The sequence below is a fragment of the Rutilus rutilus genome (genome assembly GCF_951802725.1).
Source record: "Rutilus rutilus genome assembly, chromosome: 23".
Lineage (NCBI taxonomy): Eukaryota > Metazoa > Chordata > Actinopteri > Cypriniformes > Leuciscidae > Rutilus > Rutilus rutilus.
In genome coordinates, this window is record NC_140233.1 from 5,632,100 (window position 1) to 5,651,664 (window position 19,565).

Here is a 19,565-nt window from a genome sequence, read left to right on the forward strand (position 1 = left end):
CACGTTTATAAAAGTTATTTAATGTCCTAATCCTGGTTTAATCTAAGCCCTGTCTGTGGAACCAGGCCGTAATGTCACATTTAGCTAAATTGTGATATAACTCCAGATGTTGTTTTGCTGTCGTGCATTGCTTTCTTTTGTGAATTAGTGTTCACTTCAAGATCTTTTCACCAGTTTCTAGCTAATGAGTGTTTCATGTGAAGTGTTGTCCACAACCGGTAAGTGCGTTATGTGTGCAGTTTTTGTATCTGAATTAAAAGTCCAGAACACTGAATGCACCACCACTGAATAATGTTCAGACATCATTACACAAGCAAGAAAGGACACAGTGGAATATTTTAATGCATTTTGTTTTTAGAAAAATGAACAAATGATGTGTATTTAATGCATTTAAATAAAATTAATATAACGTGACGTCAAAAGAAAGCTTTCTAACTTCCTCTCGGAGTATAGTTATATTATAATCATACGTCTCAGGTTATGTTCTTTGGATTGTGATTGTTAACAGTTGTATAATCATAACATAGTGTTGCAATGAAACATGAAATAAAGTCACGTCACGTGTAGACCAGATCTGTTCTGATGGCACTGGATGCAATGTTTTAGTTGCACAAGACCAACATGTTGGCAATGGAAAATTGTTGAATACCCAAACACTAATTTCTTTCTGCAGCAAGTGTCTTCATGCGTTCTGACTGCCAGTTCAGGCTCAAATGTGGATGTTCTGCAGATGTTTCTCATGGGCTCAGCAGTGATCCCTATGAATAATGTACAATTGAAAGGCTTTTCAAACAAACTGTAAAACACATGTTAATTCATGCAATAAAAAATCAAGAAAAAATGCAAATCAGAGAGAGTTTAATACTAAAGATTACAGAGCTCTACAGCAGGTACTACCTTTTGAAGATCGTTCCCCTGGTAAGAACGTGATGAACGTGAAGAGAAACTTCCACAGAGACTCATGAGGATGCAGACAACCAGCAGTGCAACACTGACCAGCAACAGGTGATACCGGCACAAGGCTTTTTCATCCTATAGTCAAACAATAAAGAAGTGGAGAGGTTAGCTAGATGCTGCTTATATGATGGTGCACACTGATGCAGTTATTGGACTGAAACTGAAATAACATTGAACTAAATTAAGCTGAATAATGACACTATTGTCTTCTGTAGAGCTGCAATAGAATTTGTTTAACGACGGATTCATTTAACAACATTATTTTCCCGTTTAAAAGCTATAAAGATTCCAAAAGGGTTTGTGGGTTGCACTTTATTTTACGGTACCTGTGCGTACTTGCTTAAGAAAGTACTGGGCAATATGTGACCCTGGATCACAAAACCAGTCACGAGTCGCACGGGTATATTTGTGGCAATAGCCAACAATACATTGTATGGGTCAAAATTATCGATTTTATCTTTTATGCCAAAAATCATTAGGATATTCAGTAAAGATCATGTTCCATGAAGATATTTAGTAAATTTCTCACCACAAAAATCACTTTTGTGAGTGAATGCAGCACAATCGTGAACATAAATGGAGAACTTTAAAGGTGATTTTCTCAATGTTTCGATTTTTTTGCACCCTCAGATTCCAGATTTTCATTAGTTGTATCTCGACCAAATATTGTCCCATCCTAACAAACCATACATCAATGAAAAGCTTATTTATTCAGCTTTCAATTTAAAAAAATTGACCCATGTGACTGGTTTTGTGGTCCAGGGTCACATATAAGGGTAGGTTCAGGGTGAGTAACTAGTTATTACCTAGTTATTGTAATAACTATAATAAGTACATAGTATGATCATGGGGGAAAAGGACTAAAATAAAGTGCTACCAGATTTATTTTTTGCAGCAATTCAAAAGAAAAACTAATTTTTTTGGTTCCCCAAAGAACCATTCAATGGACATTTTTAAAATAATCACCTTCTTTTGTTAGTGTGAGTAACATTTGAGTAATCTAAGGAACCTTTCTCCACTATAAAGAACCTTTTATGTCGTGAATGGAAAGATTCTATGGATGTTAAAGGTTCTTAATGGAACCATCGCATCGATGCCAATGAAGAAGCTTTATTTTTTTAGAGAGTGTTGTATAAAGTGGTATATAAAAGTGACTTGACTTGATATGGAATCTGCACACGTAGAGCTCCGACAGAAAGAATCCCCTGCCAATTATATGTTCATTAATTCAATATTTAGCTGATTCTGTCTGAACGACTGCATTGTGTTTTCTACCTTAGTGAGCAGGACCGTCAGGTGTGGATCTGATTTGAACTCCAGACCAAAGCAGTGTGGGGAATTGTGCTTGTTTGATTCGACAGCAACCGCCCTGACAGGTGAAGCGCTCTTATCCACGTTCTCCGCAGCTGGGCATTCTGGAGGAGACCTGGAAGATCAGTAAATTAGCTTGCAGGATGTTTTATTCACAACAAAAAAAATGGGCTGTGTGTTTATGTATAAGCTTCTCACGGGGTGTGAGGGAGAACGTGGGTCAGGGCAGTGAAATGAAGACAGCTCAGCGGTCGACTGGTCTTCGTCCCGGCGGGAGTTTGATTGCTGGGAACATCAGTGTGGAGGTACAGAGAAATGTTCACGGATGCTTTCGCTGCAGCCCCTGTAGACATTAGGAGAAAGCAATATAAAAAACAACTGTTATGCAATACATTTCCATATCTCCTCTCCATTAAATATGTCTTAATATATTCTATTTAAAGAACAAAACATATGAAAGTCTAACGCTGCCTTCACATGCGATCGGAATTATCGTAAATACGAGTTTCCTAGTTTAAATTTGGACATGTCATGAACGCCCTCTGTATTTACCACTGGTAAGCTCAGGGATCATTTTGATACCCAAGTTCCTGAGTTGGGTGGGCCATAAACATTAAATAGGCAAGAATAAACCTGGTGTCATCCACGATTCCTGTTCTTTCCGACAACAAAGCACTTTAATGCGACGTGCTCGTAATCAGAAGTGTACATACACACATATATATATATATATATTAGTGCTATCAAATCAATTAATCGCTAAACACATTGGTTGTTTATATTTATATATATATATATATAGCATAAATATACGTATATTTCTCTATATATATACATATATACACACACATATATTTTCAAACTTTTATGATAAATGCGATTAATCGCAATTAATCGATTTGACAGCACTAATATATATATATATATATATATATATATATATATATATATACACAGTACAGGTCAAAAGTTTGGAAACATTACTATTTTTAATGTTTTTGAAAGAAGTTTCTTCTGCTCATCAAGCCTGCATTTATTTGATCAAAAATACAGAAAAAAAAAAAATTATATTGTGATATATTATTACAATTTAAAATAATTGGTTTTCAATTTATTATACTTTAAATTATCATTTATTTCTGTGATGCAAAGCTGAATTTTCAGGATCATTACTCCAGTCTATCACATGATCCTTTAGAAATCATTCTAATATGATGATTCATTATCAAAGTTGGAAACAGTTCTGCTGCTTAATATTTTTTCATAACCTGTGATACTTTTTTAGGATACTTTGATGAATAAAAAGTAAAACAAAAATATGTTATTATTTTAAAAATAGAAATCTTTTGTAACAACAATATACACTACTGGTCAGTAATTTGGGGTCAGTAATTTCTTCTTTCTTTTTTTGAAATAAATCAATACTTTTATTCAGCAAGGATGTGTTAAATTGATAAAAAGTGATAGTAAAGAAGATTTATATTATTAGAAAATATTTTTTTTATTTTGAATAAATGCAGTTCCTTTTAACCTTTTATTCATCAAATATATTAGGCAGCAGAACGGTTTCCAACACTCATAATAAATCAGAATATTAGAATGATTTCTAAAGGATCATGTGATAGACTGGACGTCACATGCACTGAAGACTGGAGTAATGATGCTGAAAATTCAACTTTGATCACAGGAATAAATTATTTTTTAAAGTATATTCAAATAGAAAACTATTATTTTAAGTTGTAATAATATTTCACAATATTACTGGGGTTTTTTTCTGTATTTTTGAGCAAATAAACGCAGCCTTGATAAGCATTAGAGACTTCTTTCAAAAATATCAAAAATGTTTAATGTTTCCAAACTTTTGACCTGTACTATATATATATATATATAAAATTTGCACTAAAATTTAAATTATATAAAAATACATATAAAACCTGTAATATTATGTAAATAATACTAAAATCTCATACACACAAACCTTTGATGCCCAGCTGGCTGCCCAGCATTGTGGCACTAATGACAGTATCGTCTGGGACGTCCCCTATAAACACCAGCGGCACCAGTAAGGAAACATGAGACGTGCTCATGGAAATATTTGTCGTATCTGCATGCTCCACCATTCGGGGAGAGTCTTCCTCCAGCGGTGCATCCGTGTCGTTCACATGTGTGCAGAACTGAAAGCCAGCAATAGAACCCAGAACCCCGTTCCAGTCCTGGAAAACAAGCGTTTGGTACGAGTTAGTCAGTAACGAAGAACCCAAACATTACAGCAGTGATCGTCATACTCACTACACTTATGTCAGGGTTCTTGATGTCGTGATTCTGAGAGTAAAGTCCAGTGCAGACGAAAGTGATGGAGATGATCAGCAGACTGAGGAAGAACACAACCACAGGAGGGTGTCGAGAGACCTGATCTCTCAGGTTAGACACGGGCCTCCACTGACCCATAATGCACCAGGAGCGAAGACACCACCTGTGAGGTTTAAACCATGCAAAACATTGAATGCCTGTATGCAGAAAGGCATGCTAGCTTACTAATTACTAATTACTGAATACTGTCTTTTCCCACTATTTCCTTAAAAATAAAAATAAACAATTGGTATAATTTAATTTTACTTTTCTCTGGATTTTAAAAAGCTGTAAGTAAGTATACACTAAAAGTATAAAATAAGAACGTGAAGTATAAAAGTGAAACATTAGATGAAAATTAGAAATGTTGCTTTGGCAATTGACTGAAATAAGCTTAAGTTGAAGCACTAAAATTACTAACAGGAAATAAATTAAAACTAAAACTGAAATAAAAATAAATTAAACTTAAATAGTAAGCCTAATATATATATATATATATATATATATATATATATATATATATATATATATAAAACGCATGTCAAATTATTAATTGTAATGACTTCCAGCTTATTTTATAACCAGTGTTGGGTAATTAAAAAAAAAAGTAATTAATTACTAGCTACTAGTAATCAACAGTGTATACAATACAGTATTAGTATTGTATTGGTAATTATAAAAAATATTGGATTACTTATTATTAGTAATATCAACCTCAACAAGTTGAACAATACAAGGATGGACTTGAAACTGCTCTTTTAATTATTTTAAAGAAACAATATACAATTGCATATATTATTCTTGAACTGACCAAAGTGCCACATTAAAAACATACGTTTTAACATTACATTTTGATGTTGAATCCACTATTGTTTTATATAAAATTGTTGTAGTCTATGTAGTATTTAATGCAATTACATCAAGTAACTGTAATTAAATTACAGAAAAAATGTGTAATCCCTTAATTTACCTTTTCAAGGGACAAGTAGGCCTAATTAAATAAATAACAGTAATTAGATTAGTAATTCATTACACCAACACTGTAAATGTAAGGTCAAATCGAGTGCTTTGCATTATGAGATACAGTCCCATTCAGTGTGATCTAGTTGTATACTAAACATTGTAGCATATGTAGTGTGTATGTAGTGTGTAGTTCTATAATCAAATACTTATATGGGTTCTTCATGTTTGTGCATTGAAAAGTGCTCATACCGTACTTAATGCGACAAACACAATAACATAATTATAATAGTATGTTAGTATGTTATTGATAACATAGCTCACTTCTAAACTGCATAAACTAGGCTATAAACACTATATTTGACACATGAACTAAATTGTTATAATCATAATTTGATCATATTATAAAGTTTACCGACCACTTACCTTTAGTTAGGTTCATTTAATTAGCGCGCAGGGACGTTGAACGTTGACCAGGTTGAAATGTAGTAATGTAAATATTGATTGATAGCAACGCAAGCAACTTCCTCACAGGTGGGTTTCCTTCAAGACAGCTTTAATTCCAAATTAAAAGTCCAGTGGCGAAGAAGCAGAAATTAAAACTCTTACATGATAGATTTGATCTAAATAAAGATAACACTGTGTTTTGTGCTACATAGATTAAATAATGTAGTTCAAAGTAATTAAAATAGTATTAAACGCATTATGTGTTTGTTATGTGATATAATCAATATGAGAAAAGAAAAAAAACACCAGTCAGCATTAATACAATCTAAATGAATTAAATATAAATCGGGCGTTTACATTAAATGTGAATTTTTTTCTGGGTTTCTTCTGTCATTCATTTTATGAGGAATATATATTTTTCGCTCGGACCTTTTTGTCTGATATAGAGATCTTTTATTATGTAATCCAGTAGCGGAAGTGCTGTCCGTCGTTTTCTCCCGCATCCAGCCTGCGCATTCTTGCTGTTTGAATGACACAAGTTAATATTTAAATTCATTTTTTACATACTTAAAATTGGATAAAAGCAGTTGAAAGGTGAGTTTTTATGCTTCCAGATTTATCGGTGAATCTAATTTAAACACAACATGATACATTTCGAGCGTTTAAATTGATCTGCTGTTACTTCATCAAGAAGCTAACCTGATAGCATAGTTTATTGAACTAGCTATGAATACATGATATATTTTTCTAAACTAATACATAATAAAGAAACGTACGATACATATAACGTAGTATGTGATATTTAAAAGACATTTGACGTCTTACTCAAAGCAGATGAGTTATTTTAGTATTATTTATATACATTTAAAATATTTAATTTATTAGTTAAAGTTTGACTAATTTTGCTACGTGCTTTTGTCATTTTTATTAGTTTTTAAATGGTTCTATTTAGTTTCAATTTATTTTTAGGTTAATGTTTATTTTTATTTCAGTTACTGAAAACTATTTAATAGTTTTAGCTAACAATAAAAACACTGAAGTAGATTAAATATAAATAACAATTACATAAAATACTCTGTGTGAAAATAATAAGTGATTTAGAAATGAACTCTTAATTTCCCCTTCATAATCTTTTAAAATGTCCTCGGCTTTATTATGAAATATTGTAGAAGTAATATATGAAAGCGTATTTTATTCCAGGAGATTGTAAGTTTCTGTTTGGAGGCAGTTTGATAACTGACACGATTATTATACTTTTTTTAATCATTGCATGTGATTTGATTTATGCTCATTCTGATCTCTTTAATCAGTCATGTCCTCAGACGCTGTGAAGAAGAGAAAGCCGAAGGTCATCCGCAGCGAAGGAGGAACTCCAGAAGCCAAGCGCGGTCGAGGAGAGAGTGATCAGGTGAGCGGCTGTGAAATGCATTCGAGATGATTTCAGCAGAGCAGTCCACTAACCCTCTACTCATTCTCTTTCTCTAATAACTCTCGTGTGCAGCTGAGTGCAGTCAGTTCACATGTCAAGTTCAGGAAGGTCAGGTTGAGGCAGGTGAAGGTACAATCCAGCATGTTCCACTCATTTAGGCTTCAGATGTGTTTCTTCTTTAATGAGTTGTGTTCAGATGAGCTCCAGTGAGCAGATCTGTTGATGTGAGACTCATGTGGCGTGTGCATGTAGGTCAAGATTCCCGCCGGACCTCATCTTATCGGACAGAGGAAGCTGTTTACAGCAAAGAATCAGGTTCCTATGAGATCTGTCTCTCTCTCTCGCCCTCCTTCTTTCTATCTGACAGCTGCAGGGTCCAAAATTTACACTTATTGAGCATCAAATGTCAATGAATATTGAAATTTGGCCGTTTTCATTTTACAAATGGCAAAGAATAAAGTAGGAGATAAAAATGATATTCTGTATGAATAACAAACAATATTAATGTTATGAATAAACTGATAGTGTCTGAGGAACATAATCTTGATATATATTGCAATTATATATATATATATATATATATATATATATATATATATACATACACTCATCTAAAGGATTATTAGGAACACCTGTTCAATTTCTCATTAATGCAATTATCTAATCAACCAATCACATGGCAGTTGCTTCAATGCATTTAGGGGTGTGGTCCTGGTCAAGACAATCTCCTGAACTCCAAACTGAATGTCAGAAAGGGAAAGAAAGGTGATTTAAGCAATTTTGAGCGTGGCATGGTTGTTGGTGCCAGACGGGCCGGTCTGAGTATTTCACAATCTGCTCAGTTACTGGGATTTTCACGCACAACCATTTCTAGGGTTTACAAAGAATGGTGTGAAAAGGGAAAAACATCCAGTATGCGGCAGTCCTGTCGGCGAAAATGCCTTGTTGATGCTAGAGGTCAGAGGAGAATGGGCCGACTGATTCAAGCTGATAGAAGAGCAACTTTGACTGAAATAACCACTCGTTACAACCGAGGTATGCAGCAAAGCATTTGTGAAGCCACAACACGCGCAACCTTGAGGCGGATGGGCTACAACAGCAGAAGACCCCACCGGGTACCACTCATCTCCACTACAAATAGGAAAAAGAGGCTACAATTTGCACGAGCTCACCAAAATTGGACCGTTGAAGACTGGAAAAATGTTGCCTGGTCTGATGAGTCTCGATTTCTGTTGAGACATTCAGATGGTAGAGTCAGAATTTGGCGTAAACAGAATGAGAACATGGATCCATCATGCCTTGTTACCACTGTGCAGGCTGGTGGTGGTGGTGCAACGGTGTGGGGGATGTTTTCTTGGCACACTTTAGGCCCCTTAGTGCCAATTGGGCATCGTTTAAATGCCACGGCCTACCTGAGCATTGTTTCTGACCATGTCCATCCCTTTATGACCACCATGTACCCATCCTCTGATGGCTACTTCCAGCAGGATAATGCACCATGTCACAAAGCTCGAATCATTTCAAATTGGTTTCTTGAACATGACAATGAGTTCACTGTACTAAAATGGCCCCCACAGTCACCAGATCTCAACCCAATAGAGCATCTTTGGGATGTGGTGGAACGGGAGCTTCGTGCCCTGGATGTGCATCCCACAAATCTCCATCAACTGCAAGATGCTATCCTATCAATATGGGCCAACATTTCTAAAGAATGCTTTCAGCACCTTGTTGAATCAATGCCACGTAGAATTAAGGCAGTTCTGAAGGCGAAAGGGGGTCAAACACAGTATTAGTATGGTGTTCCTAATAATCCTTAAGGTGAGTGTGTATATATATATATAATAAAAATTTTACCTCTAATATTAATTTTAATTATTATACATTAAAAATAGTTAATTGTCAACAATAATTTGTGTTTTGTGTTGTTCTATTATTTGTTTTGTTTTTATTTTACTGTTGTGCAGCACTTTGGTCGACTCTGTTGTTATTAAATGTGCTATATAAATCAATAAAACTAAACTAACAATCAGTTATGCAGTTTAGCCTCAACAAAAATCAATATTATTATTAGCAATGATACTATTATTATACACATTTTTAAATGTATAAAGTTAGGTATAATAATAATAATAATGTTTCGATTTTTTAAAAAATATTATACATTAAAATATTCAATTATTCAGCTCGACCAAGAATCAGGTATTTCAGAGAGCTGTAATAATTACTCGCCATCAGCATGTGATTTTGGATCCTGCTCAGCTGTCGACACCTTTTCTGTTGCACTTTCGGGTGAGGAGGCTCATATCTCACGGTTTTGTAGTTTCATTGCTGGTTCACAGATCATGTTCATCTGGTAGGCAGGGCTGAGTGTGTGTGTGTGTGTTCTCTGGTCACTCTCTGTGTGTGTGTGTGTGTGTCCCTCAGGAGGTCCGTGTGTATAATGAGGAGGTGGAGCTTGAGGGCAGAGACCCGCAGCAGGACTACATGCTGTATAAGGACACGTGTGCCGCTCTGGCCAAACTCATGGCGGAAATCCAGGAGCTGAAAGCCGGCGGCGTGAAAGACGGAGTGAGTTTCACAGTTGTCGTGTGTCTAAAATCGGACAGTGGAATTAAATGGAACTGACCTTTTGCTTTCTGCGTCCTATAGAGTGTAGAGATCGAGGAGAGACGCAGACAGAGCAGCGTTCATTTCATTACCCTGAAGAAACTCAACCGCCTGGCACACATGCGACTGAAGAAAGGCCGAGACCAGACACATGAGGTGAACGCAGTCATCACTGATCTGATCTGATGCTCGCTCACAGGCTTGCTTTATTCTAGTTTCAGTCCAGTTTTTTATGTTTAACATGCTTGATAAATGATTGTTTCAGCCAACAGTATTTCTCTCTGTCCCCAGGCGAAGCAGCGAGTGGATGTTCTTCACCTGCAGCTGCAGAATCTGCTCTATGAGGTCATGCACCTGCAGAAAGAGATCGGAAAATGTCTTGAGTTCAAGTGAGTGCCAGGGAATTTTAAAATGTATTTCCAGGCCTGAAAATCTCATAAAAAAAAAAAAATGTCTAGAGTGAATAAACATTTTTCTAGAGCTGGAACAACACGTTGACATGCTCAATTACGTAGAGCAGATGCTAATGGCTAGTACGGCACCTGTGTGAAGCAGATGTTAACGTCTCTGTGTTCCAGGTCTCAGCATGAGGAGATCGAGCTGGTGAGTGAGGATGAGTTCTTCCAGGAGGCTCCGGCTGAGATCTCACGCCCTCACGTCACACGCGACGATCAGCACCAGCTCACGCTCGCCCGCCTGGACTGGGAACTAGAGCAGAGGAAGAGGTAACACACATCAGCGACCCTCCATAGCCTCTAAATCTTCAACAACATCATTAAACATCCGTGGCGGTCCATAATGCAGGTTGGCGGAGCAGTATAAGACGTCTCTGACCAGTAAGGAGAAGATTCAGAAAGCCATTGAGCAGAAGAGAGAATATCTGAGCAGCCTACAACCTGGACTGCAGAACATCATGCAGGTGAAGCCTTAGACTGACATGTATAATATATATTTAAAGGGGCTTTCGCACCGGGTAGGTCTAGGAACAAGCCAACAGGGTGGTTCCCTGAGAACTAATGGTTCCCCTAGGAACATTTTCCTGTTTGCATTCGCACCGCCAGTAGGAACTCGGAAGTGAAGTTGTTGTTGTGACCTTTATTTTGACGGCGTTGAGAACGCCAGAGCCTAAACACAGTGCTCACATTCTCCTTGTTCATTGGTTTACGATCTGTCTAATACGTTATTAGATAGAACTGTTACACATAGAAAGACAGTATATGGAAAGGTATTAGCGTATCCAGTGTCGCTAGCTGAGCAGAAATACATAATCATGTTTCGCTTGGTCTCCTCAAAGTTGCGTTAGATTTTCTCCTCAGCTTAAAGGGTTAGTTCACCCAAAAATGAAAGTTCTGTCAGTAATTACTCACCCTCATGTTGTTCCAACCCCGTAAGACCTTCGTTCATCTTCGGAACACAAATTAAGGTATTTTTGATGAAATCTGAGCCATGTCTCACTCCTCCATAGGCTTCCAGTGTGACCGAAACTTGCTGGCCCAGAAAAGTTATTAAAGAGATCGTTAATATAGTCCAAGTGACTCCAGTGGCTCAATCTTAAGTTTATCATGCGACGAGAATACTTTTTGTGCGCAAAAACAAACAAAAATAACGACTTTATTCCACTTTTCATTTCCTTCTCTCTGGGCCTCGTAGTGTTTTTGCGCTGCGCGTCTGTGTTGCACGTCATCAAGCATCACACACATGACCGGCGTCGGCCAATAGTGAGCCTACGTGGTGACGTGTAACACAGACGCGCTGCGCAAAAACACTACGCGAACCAACTAGAGGTCGAGAGAGAAGGAAATGAATAGTGGAATAAAGTCGTTATTTTTGTTTGTTTTTGCGCACAAAAAGTATTCTCGTCGCTTGATATACTTAAGATTGAGCCACTGGAGTCACTTGGACTATATTAACGATCTCTTTAATAACTTTTCTGGGCCAGCAAGTTTCGGTCACATAGAAGCCTATGGAGGAGTGAGACATGGCTCAGATTTCATCAAAAATAGCTTAATTTGTGTTCCGAAGATGAACGAAGGTCTTACGCGGTTGGAACAACATGAGGGTGAGTAATTACTGACAGAATTTAAATTTTTGGGTGAACTAACCCTTTAAAGGTAAAGAGGCCCATCTATCACTGTTTTCCATGTGCATCGAGTGAGTTTCTGGAGTAAATATACAGGCTATAATCTGTGTGTTTACACAGCTTTTTTTTTTAAATGGCGGGTGCTGGTGTTTCGTGTGCGTTCGGCCAATCAGCGAACACTAACGTCACTGGTAGTTCCTATAGTGCTGTTTTAGACCCGACTCTAAAGTAGGAGCTAAATCAGTTCCTGTGGTGCGAACACGCCAAAATTCATGTACTTCCGCTAATAGTTCTAGCAACTATGAAAAAGTTCCTCCGGTCCGAAAGCCTCTATTGTCACACTGCATCTTATTCTGTTTCACTTAGACAGGAAGAGACTGACGGATCTCTCTCGCTCTCTCTCACAGGCATCTGTCCCAGTGCAGGAGTATCTGAAGATGCCGTTCGAGCACATGCAGAAGCAGGCCGAGGTCGCCCGTCACCTGCCGCCGCCTCTGTATGTGCTGCTGGTCCAGGCCGGGGCGTACGGACAGGCCTGCGGTAAGGTTCTCAGCGGCACCTGCAAGACCTTGTGTTTCTGATGAATCCTAGTTCATGACATCATGCAATTGTGCGTTTCAGACAAACATCTGTCTGTGAGCATCAGTGGAGACGTGGATGAGGCCAAAGCTCTGTCCAGACCCCCGGAGGACTCGCAAGGTACCTGTTGTAACGGTCACTTAGTGCATTTACGGTGATTCGAGGTACGATGAGAACTGCGCATGTGTGTAGAGAGTGTGTCTGTAATAGATGTGAACGGTGAGCAGGAGAAGAGATAACCGCTCTACCGACTTTTGTACTCTTTCTTTTATTTCCCTTTCTATGTGTGACCAGAGTTGAATGTTTATTTGTCTGCTTTTTCCTCACTCAATCCCCACGTGTGCAGATGAGTGTGACGTTTTTATTAAAGTATTTGATTAAACCCGGGGAAAATACGTCATCTCTCGTGGATCTTTTCCTCCGACACCACATATTGTTTTTCTCTCTGGGCAACAACATCTCAACTTTGCGTTACACTGTGCGTCTTTGGTTTGTGTGTGTGTGATGATCAGTGCAGTATTATATTTCATGTCCTGTTTCTGTCTCAGATGACGAAAGTGATTCGGACGCAGAGGAGGAGCAACAGAACACGGTCAGAATGTGGTTTTATCCTCTCCAGTTCATTATCTTGTCATTTGTGTTTGTGTGCTAATGTTGTCATTTCCTGTCTCTCTCTGTTCAGAAGCGCCGGCGGGCGACTGTAGGAGCTCAACTGGATGACAAGCGTAAAGAGATGCTGAGACGTCACCCTCTCTCGCTCTGCGTGGACCTCAAGTGTAAAGGTGCGTGAAACTGAGCCACAGTTCACTGCTGCACCATATTAAACTATTAAACCATATTTAATAACTGATTGAATTCACTTGCATCATCACTCTCAGTAGTGTTCTTGGAATCAACGTGTTTATCGTTGCTTTCCATTCTTTAAGGCATATATATATATATATATATAGTAGCGTTAAAAAATGTGGGGTCAGAAAGATCTTTTAATGTTTTTGAAAGAAGTCTCTTCTGTTCACAGAGACTGCATTTATTTGATGAAAAATACAGTGAAAACAGTAATATTGTGAAATATTATTACTGTTTTCTATTTGAATATATGTTAAAATGTGTAATTTATTCCTGTGATCAAAGCTGTATTTTCAGCATCATTACTCATTCTAAAATGATGATTTGCTGCTCAAGAAACATTTCTGATTATTATCAATGTTGAAAACAGTCGTGATGCTTCAGATTTTTGTGAAAACTGATACATTTTTCTTTTCAGAATGCTTTAATGAATAGAAAGTTCAAAAGTACAGCATTTATTTAAAATAGAAATCTTTTGTAACATTATAAACTAGGGGTGTAACGATACCCTCATGTCACGATTCGATACATATCACAATACTGAACTCACGATACGATATTATTGCGATACTCCAAGACATATGGTAAAAGGTTAACAAAAAATTTACTGTTTATTAAACTGATAAATTTGATATTACATTGTGTGTATAAATGAATATTCTTGGACTTGGTGCTGGAAACCAAAAGCACAGGACAATAGAGACACCAGAATAAAAATATTCATGATTCTGAAGCTGAAAATACAGTTATTTTAGACAAATATGTTTCTCTGTCACTGACTACTAGATACATTTAAAATAATGTAGGCCACTTTTTTTACACAGAGATTCCCCTATTGCATTATTATATGTTATATTCAACATTATATATAATATTTTAATGTAGTACTGACACTAAAACTCTGAAAACGTAAATTTTTTCTCACATAGTAATTTTTATTTTGGGTGAACTATTCACGATACATGTTGCATTTTTGTATTGCGATATATTGTGACACAATATATTGTTACACCCCTATTATAAACCTTGTTATTGTCACTTTTGCTCAATTTAATGCATACTTGCTGAATAAAAGTATTAATTTCTTAAAAAAAAAAAAAACTTACTGGTCCCAAACTTTGGAATGGTCATGTATATTATACCATATTATACATATTTATTTGCTGTCACCTTAATTGAAATAGTTTGTTATATTTGAAATCATTGTGATTTTCTGTACCAGATATATACAGCTTTGTTTGTTTGTAATATTTTATATAATTAAATGCATTGTCCCCATAAGTAGTTTTAGCTACTTTTAGTTAAAATTATATAGTTAGTCATTTTTAACAGTACAGGTTGTGTTATCTCTCTCTCTCTCTCTCTCTCTCTCTCTCTCTCTCTCTCTCTCTCTCTCTCTCTCTCTCTCTCTCTCTCTCTCTCTCTCTCTCTCTCTCTCTCTCTCTCTCTCTCTCTCTCTCTCTCTCTCTCTCTCTCTCTCTCTCTCTCTCTCTCTCTCTATCTCTATCTCTCTCTATATCTCTCTCTATCTATCTATCTAGATGGCAGTGTCCTGCATCTGTTTTTCTATTATCTCATGAATCTCAACATCCTGACCGTGAAGACCAAAGTTTCCACCTCTGCGGATCTGTCTGGGGCCGTCAGCGCCGGGTCCGTACAACAGCACCAAAACCCAAAACGTAAACAGTCAGATGTTTTCTGTAGCTGTTTGTTTTCTAACAGCGGTTACGTGTGTGTGTCACAGCGAGCTTCTGAACCCGGAGAGTTTGCTGAACTGTCTTTATGCGTCTGATCACGGCAAAGAGACGCCCAACCCTTCCAACCGCTACCAGTTTGATAAAGTCGGGTAAGACAGACGTCTCCACTTTATATTCATCTTATTATCGCCAGAGTTTGAATTGTGCGGAGCCCGACAAAGGGACATGGTGGTGGAAGATATATGAGATGGGAGGGGAAAAATATATTTTGACATTTTTGTTAGCTCGCAAAAATGTTTGCACTCCCACAAGAAACTTTGTGTTGTTAGCGAGTGAATGCAAAGTTTCTCTGGGAAACGCAAACATTTTGTGAGAGAACTTAAAAGTATTTAAATTTAATTTTAATTTTAATTTAAATGAATGATATTAAGAAAAGTTTTATTTAGAAATGTCATTAATGGACAAAAAGATTTCTTCTGGAAAAATGTTAGCTTATTTATTGTATATGAAACTGAAAGAGCTTATATAATTGCTAGATTTTTTTTTTAATTGCTAGATATTTGTTGTACGAAAAATATAGTGTTTTTTTTTTTTTACATCAAAGTTTTATTGTTATTATAATTATTTAAATTTAGGGTGTGTTCACACTTGTAGTTCGGTTCGTTTGGTCCGGATAAAAAAAACAAAACAATTTAGTCCTGGTCCGCTTAGCTGAACCACACTGGCATTTCAACGCTGAACGTAAAGGCATAGGGATGTTCACAACCTGATTGGTCAGCTTTGATGACGTATATTTTGCAATGGAACTTACCGAATATCCAAAACAATTCTGTGTTCTGGGCTAAATAAATAAATCGTTTTGTGTGCGTAGCTACATATGATGGTATTTTGACTAGCCGAGAACTCGCGAAGAGCTTATAAAATGTGTAAAGGAGTCAAAAGGAAATCCTCCGTCACACACACACACACAGATCTGCTGCGAGGAGATGCGGTTCTGATCCTGTACTGAACTGTGATGGGAAACATCACAACTACGATGAGAAAAAACGGGTATCCATTCTGTCCTTTTTACGGTTGCATCTCGTGACATCACATCCTGTCTTTGGTCCGTGTTGTGTTCATATTTCATTCGAACCGCACCAGAGTTGGTTTAGAAGTGGAGCGAGACTCATATTTTCAGCGTCTCGGTCCGCTTGTTTGATGCGCCAGGGTTCGGATCGCAGCGTTCACACTTATTCAGATGAACCGCACTAACAGAGCAATCACACCAGGGTTCGTTTTAATCCAAACAAACATGCCAAGTCTGAACACACCCTTTTTCTACTCTGAGTTTGCCATTAAAATAGGCTTTGCTTCTGATATGGCATTAAATAATATTACATGAAATTGACTTTCTGTGCAGAATCACTACGTTTTCGGATTATGTATCAGATCTCGGACATCCATACGTTTGGGTGCAGAAACTGGGCGGCCTGCAGTTCTCCTCTGATGGTGCACAGGTGTGTGTGTGTGTGTGTGGTGTAACATATTTTTTAATGATATTTTTACTTTACACATTTTACATTAAAATTTTCTTTGGTGTTCTTGCTAAACCATTTTTATGTTGTGTTAGTAAACGAGTCTTGAATGCACGTCTGCGACCGTATCGATATTGTTTTTAAAATGATTGACATCAGCGTAAAGCGGACGATATTGTGACGTAATAAAGTGTGTGTTTCAGTCGGGGCTGAGAGGAAGTGCTCTGAGCGCCAGTCACATGGAGAGGACCATAAAACTGCTGCGAGGAAGACTACAGGCTCGACTGTCCTTGCACAAACAGTTCAGCTCACTGGGTACGAGACAGCTCGATTTTCACCGTATTATCGGTCTTGTGTTGCGGTGCGTTTACTGGATGTTGTTTGTTTAGAAATAAGAATATCACCTAGATAAAATCAGAACATTTGTAGTCAATAAAAATAGAAAAATATACATAAAGTCAGTAAATCTGATAATTCAACCTTCATTTGATCCATTTAGTATGTTAAATTTGAATGCAATGTGTTTGTTGTGTCCCAGAGCACAGCATCATCCCGGTCTCCAGCGAATGCCAGCATCTGTTTCCCGCTAAAGTGATTTCCGGTCTCACACGTTGGACCATGATGAGCCACCAGGAATTCACTGTATGTTTCTCCACATCAGGAACACGTCAGGCATTGACAGCATGAGCGAACTTAGTGCAAATTTGGTGATATTCAGTGTTTAAATGAGCTTTTGTTCTTGTTCAACAGGAGCTGGGCTTCGTACAGCACGTGTTGAAGGCCGGTCTGGTGCACGAGACGGATCTGTTCTTCATGGCAGTTGTGGAGAGAGGAACAGGTGGGACTTGTCATACTTTTTACTATCGACATGTCCGGTTTGCTTTGTGGCTTATTCTGACCAGAAATCACCTGCTTAGACAGGAAGAGACCGTCTGACGGACATGTTCACTAGGCAAACGCAGTTTTTTATGTGACGTTTAGGGTGGCAGGTAAATATGAACTCAGTTATATCTCATTTATTTGCTACTAAGTATCTCAAACCAAAGTCTTGAACATCTTTCAGAGCTGTGGTGTCATTGTTAACTAAATCTATTACAAATATGTTTTGTTAATTGAAATAAAGCTGAAATAAAATATAAATATTAGATGGAAAAACTTAAATAAAAATGAGAAATGCTGCATTGCAGGGTTATTATCATCAAGTAAAACCAAAACCATAAAAAAACATTTTCATTGCTTAAAAAAAATAAACATTAACTTAAATTTAAAATGTTATTTCTGCTACATTTCTCATGAGTAAATCTAAAATTTAATAAAAACTTTCTAGATGTTAAAAAATAACTACAAAAATGAGACTAAATTACAAAAACTTTAAGTAAATGTAATTTATTGAATTTAATCTAATTCAAAATATTAACATAAAATATAATAGGTTATCAATGATGCCAAACACTGTTGCTTTGTTGCAAATAAATGAAATATAATAATAACTTACAATACTACAAACTTATTTCAAGTATTAAAAATACTCAAGCTGAAAAAATAAATTAAAGCTAAATTTTTTTTATTATATATATATATATAAACTAAGCATAAGCACTAACAAAATTACTAAAACTAAACCGAACCTGAAAATATAAAAATAAAAGCTTATTCAAAATATTTATAAATACTATAAAAGTGTATATTACTAAAATAACTGTTTCAGAGATTTAATATAATGAATATCACAAAGTCCGTGTTATTAAAACCTGTCGAACAGAATATCTGCATCATCACTGACTCCTATGCTTGTGTCGTTGTCGATCAGCACGTGTGTCGGCCGCTGTGGTGTTGAACCCCCGGTACCCTGATGTGGCGCCCCTCTTCTCGCTCTCTCTGCTCTGGAAGGGAGAACGCAGCGGCCGCTCTGACGATAACCTGCGGGTAAGAGCGTATCGTACCTCTGTTCAGATATTCAAGGAGAAACAGCTGAAACTATTTTCTAATTGATTTTGTTGTGGTGTGCACGAGAGCGAGGTGAACGTGTTCCGGTCCGAGTTGCAGGGGCCGCGCCCGGGCCTCCAGCTCCTAACCAATCAGATCCAGCGTCTGTGTGTGTGTCTGGATGTTTATCTGGAGACGGAGAGTCAAGTGTGTGACGGCTCAGAGGGACCTAAAGAGTTTCCTCGAGAGAAGATGTGCTTGCGCACTGCCAGGTAACACACTAGGCCTACTGTAAATACGCTTCACCTTTGTATTTACAAAATGCAAATACAAACCTATATATAGTGAAGAATTCTTAATCCTTCTGCTGGATAGAAACTTGAGCTCATGTGAAATCTGTGTTTCTCTCTCAGGGGTCCGAGTCGTCTGAAGCCCTTCAAGTACAATCATCCGCAGGGCTTCTTCAGCCACCGCTGAATCCGGATCTCAGGACGAGCGAGACTGTTTTAGTGCTGTAACCCTCTCTCAGTCTCTGTGCTCTACCTTTTACCTCTGTTTTTTCATATGTGTTTCTCGTTTGGCTCATTTAATGTGAATTAGAAAATAAAACATTGATTTTGATAAGAACATCTGTGTTTTTTTCTTGCCTGGTTTGATGACTCCACCTTCCCCCCAAATATTCCAACACACAATAACAAAATACAGACCAAAAAAAAAAAAAAAAGTGCTGAGAAGTAAAACAAATTACATTCAATGATATGTATACATCTCTTCCTGCATAAATAGTTCAGAAACATGACAGAAAATGTAAATAAACAAAACAAAACACCTCTATTTTAAGTTAATTTCTGTAACACACG

At 37.1% G+C, this 19,565-nt stretch overlaps 2 protein-coding genes across 5 annotated transcripts; one reads left to right on the top strand and one right to left on the bottom strand.

The window, feature by feature from the left end:
• Positions 1-324: 324 nt before the first annotated feature.
• LOC311283134 (transmembrane protein 248) lies at positions 325-6,132 on the bottom strand. Its single transcript, XM_084397334.1, has 7 exons — positions 6,004-6,132; positions 4,558-4,741; positions 4,247-4,481; positions 2,467-2,611; positions 2,233-2,383; positions 898-1,032; positions 325-758 (listed from the first exon to the last, which is right to left on the bottom strand). Exons 2-7 carry the CDS (start codon positions 4,714-4,716, stop codon positions 738-740), a joined length of 846 nt encoding a protein of 281 aa, XP_084253460.1. The 5' UTR covers positions 4,717-4,741; positions 6,004-6,132; the 3' UTR covers positions 325-737.
• thoc5 (THO complex 5) lies at positions 6,050-19,332 on the top strand. 4 transcript variants are annotated; one of them, XM_084397330.1, is made up of 20 exons: positions 6,492-6,618; positions 7,335-7,432; positions 7,526-7,582; positions 7,706-7,768; positions 9,878-10,021; positions 10,103-10,216; positions 10,352-10,449; positions 10,639-10,785; positions 10,865-10,979; positions 12,548-12,680; positions 12,762-12,839; positions 13,268-13,311; positions 13,402-13,501; positions 15,107-15,215; positions 15,310-15,411; positions 16,665-16,761; positions 16,983-17,094; positions 17,318-17,421; positions 17,530-17,617; positions 18,590-18,786. In XM_084397330.1, exons 2-20 carry the CDS (start codon positions 7,337-7,339, stop codon positions 18,769-18,771), a joined length of 1,983 nt encoding a protein of 660 aa, XP_084253456.1. In that variant the 5' UTR covers positions 6,492-6,618; positions 7,335-7,336; the 3' UTR covers positions 18,772-18,786. The 4 variants fall into 4 exon arrangements, with proteins under 4 accessions (XP_084253458.1, XP_084253456.1, XP_084253457.1 ...); XM_084397331.1 differs by having other exon boundaries at positions 7,526-7,576; XM_084397333.1 differs by lacking the exons at positions 7,526-7,582; positions 7,706-7,768 and adding exons at positions 18,795-18,977; positions 19,119-19,332 and having other exon boundaries at positions 6,495-6,618; positions 18,590-18,713.
• Positions 19,333-19,565: the final 233 nt, after the last annotated feature.

Coding starts and splice junctions, on each gene's coding strand:
- LOC311283134 (XM_084397334.1), bottom strand. CDS start 4,716: ATGGGTCAGTGGAGGCCCGTGTCTAACCTGAGAGATCAGGTCTCTCGA. Junction 2,612..4,246: donor CAGCCAGCTGGGCATCAAAG/GTTTGTGTGTAT, acceptor TAATGTCTACAG/GGGCTGCAGCGAAAGCATCC. Junction 2,384..2,466: donor CACGTTCTCCCTCACACCCC/GTGAGAAGCTTA, acceptor CTGATCTTCCAG/GTCTCCTCCAGAATGCCCAG.
- thoc5 (XM_084397333.1), top strand. CDS start 7,337: ATGTCCTCAGACGCTGTGAAGAAGAGAAAGCCGAAGGTCATCCGCAGC. Junction 12,681..12,761: donor GGCGTACGGACAGGCCTGCG/GTAAGGTTCTCA, acceptor TGTGCGTTTCAG/ACAAACATCTGTCTGTGAGC. Junction 12,840..13,267: donor ACCCCCGGAGGACTCGCAAG/GTACCTGTTGTA, acceptor TTTCTGTCTCAG/ATGACGAAAGTGATTCGGAC.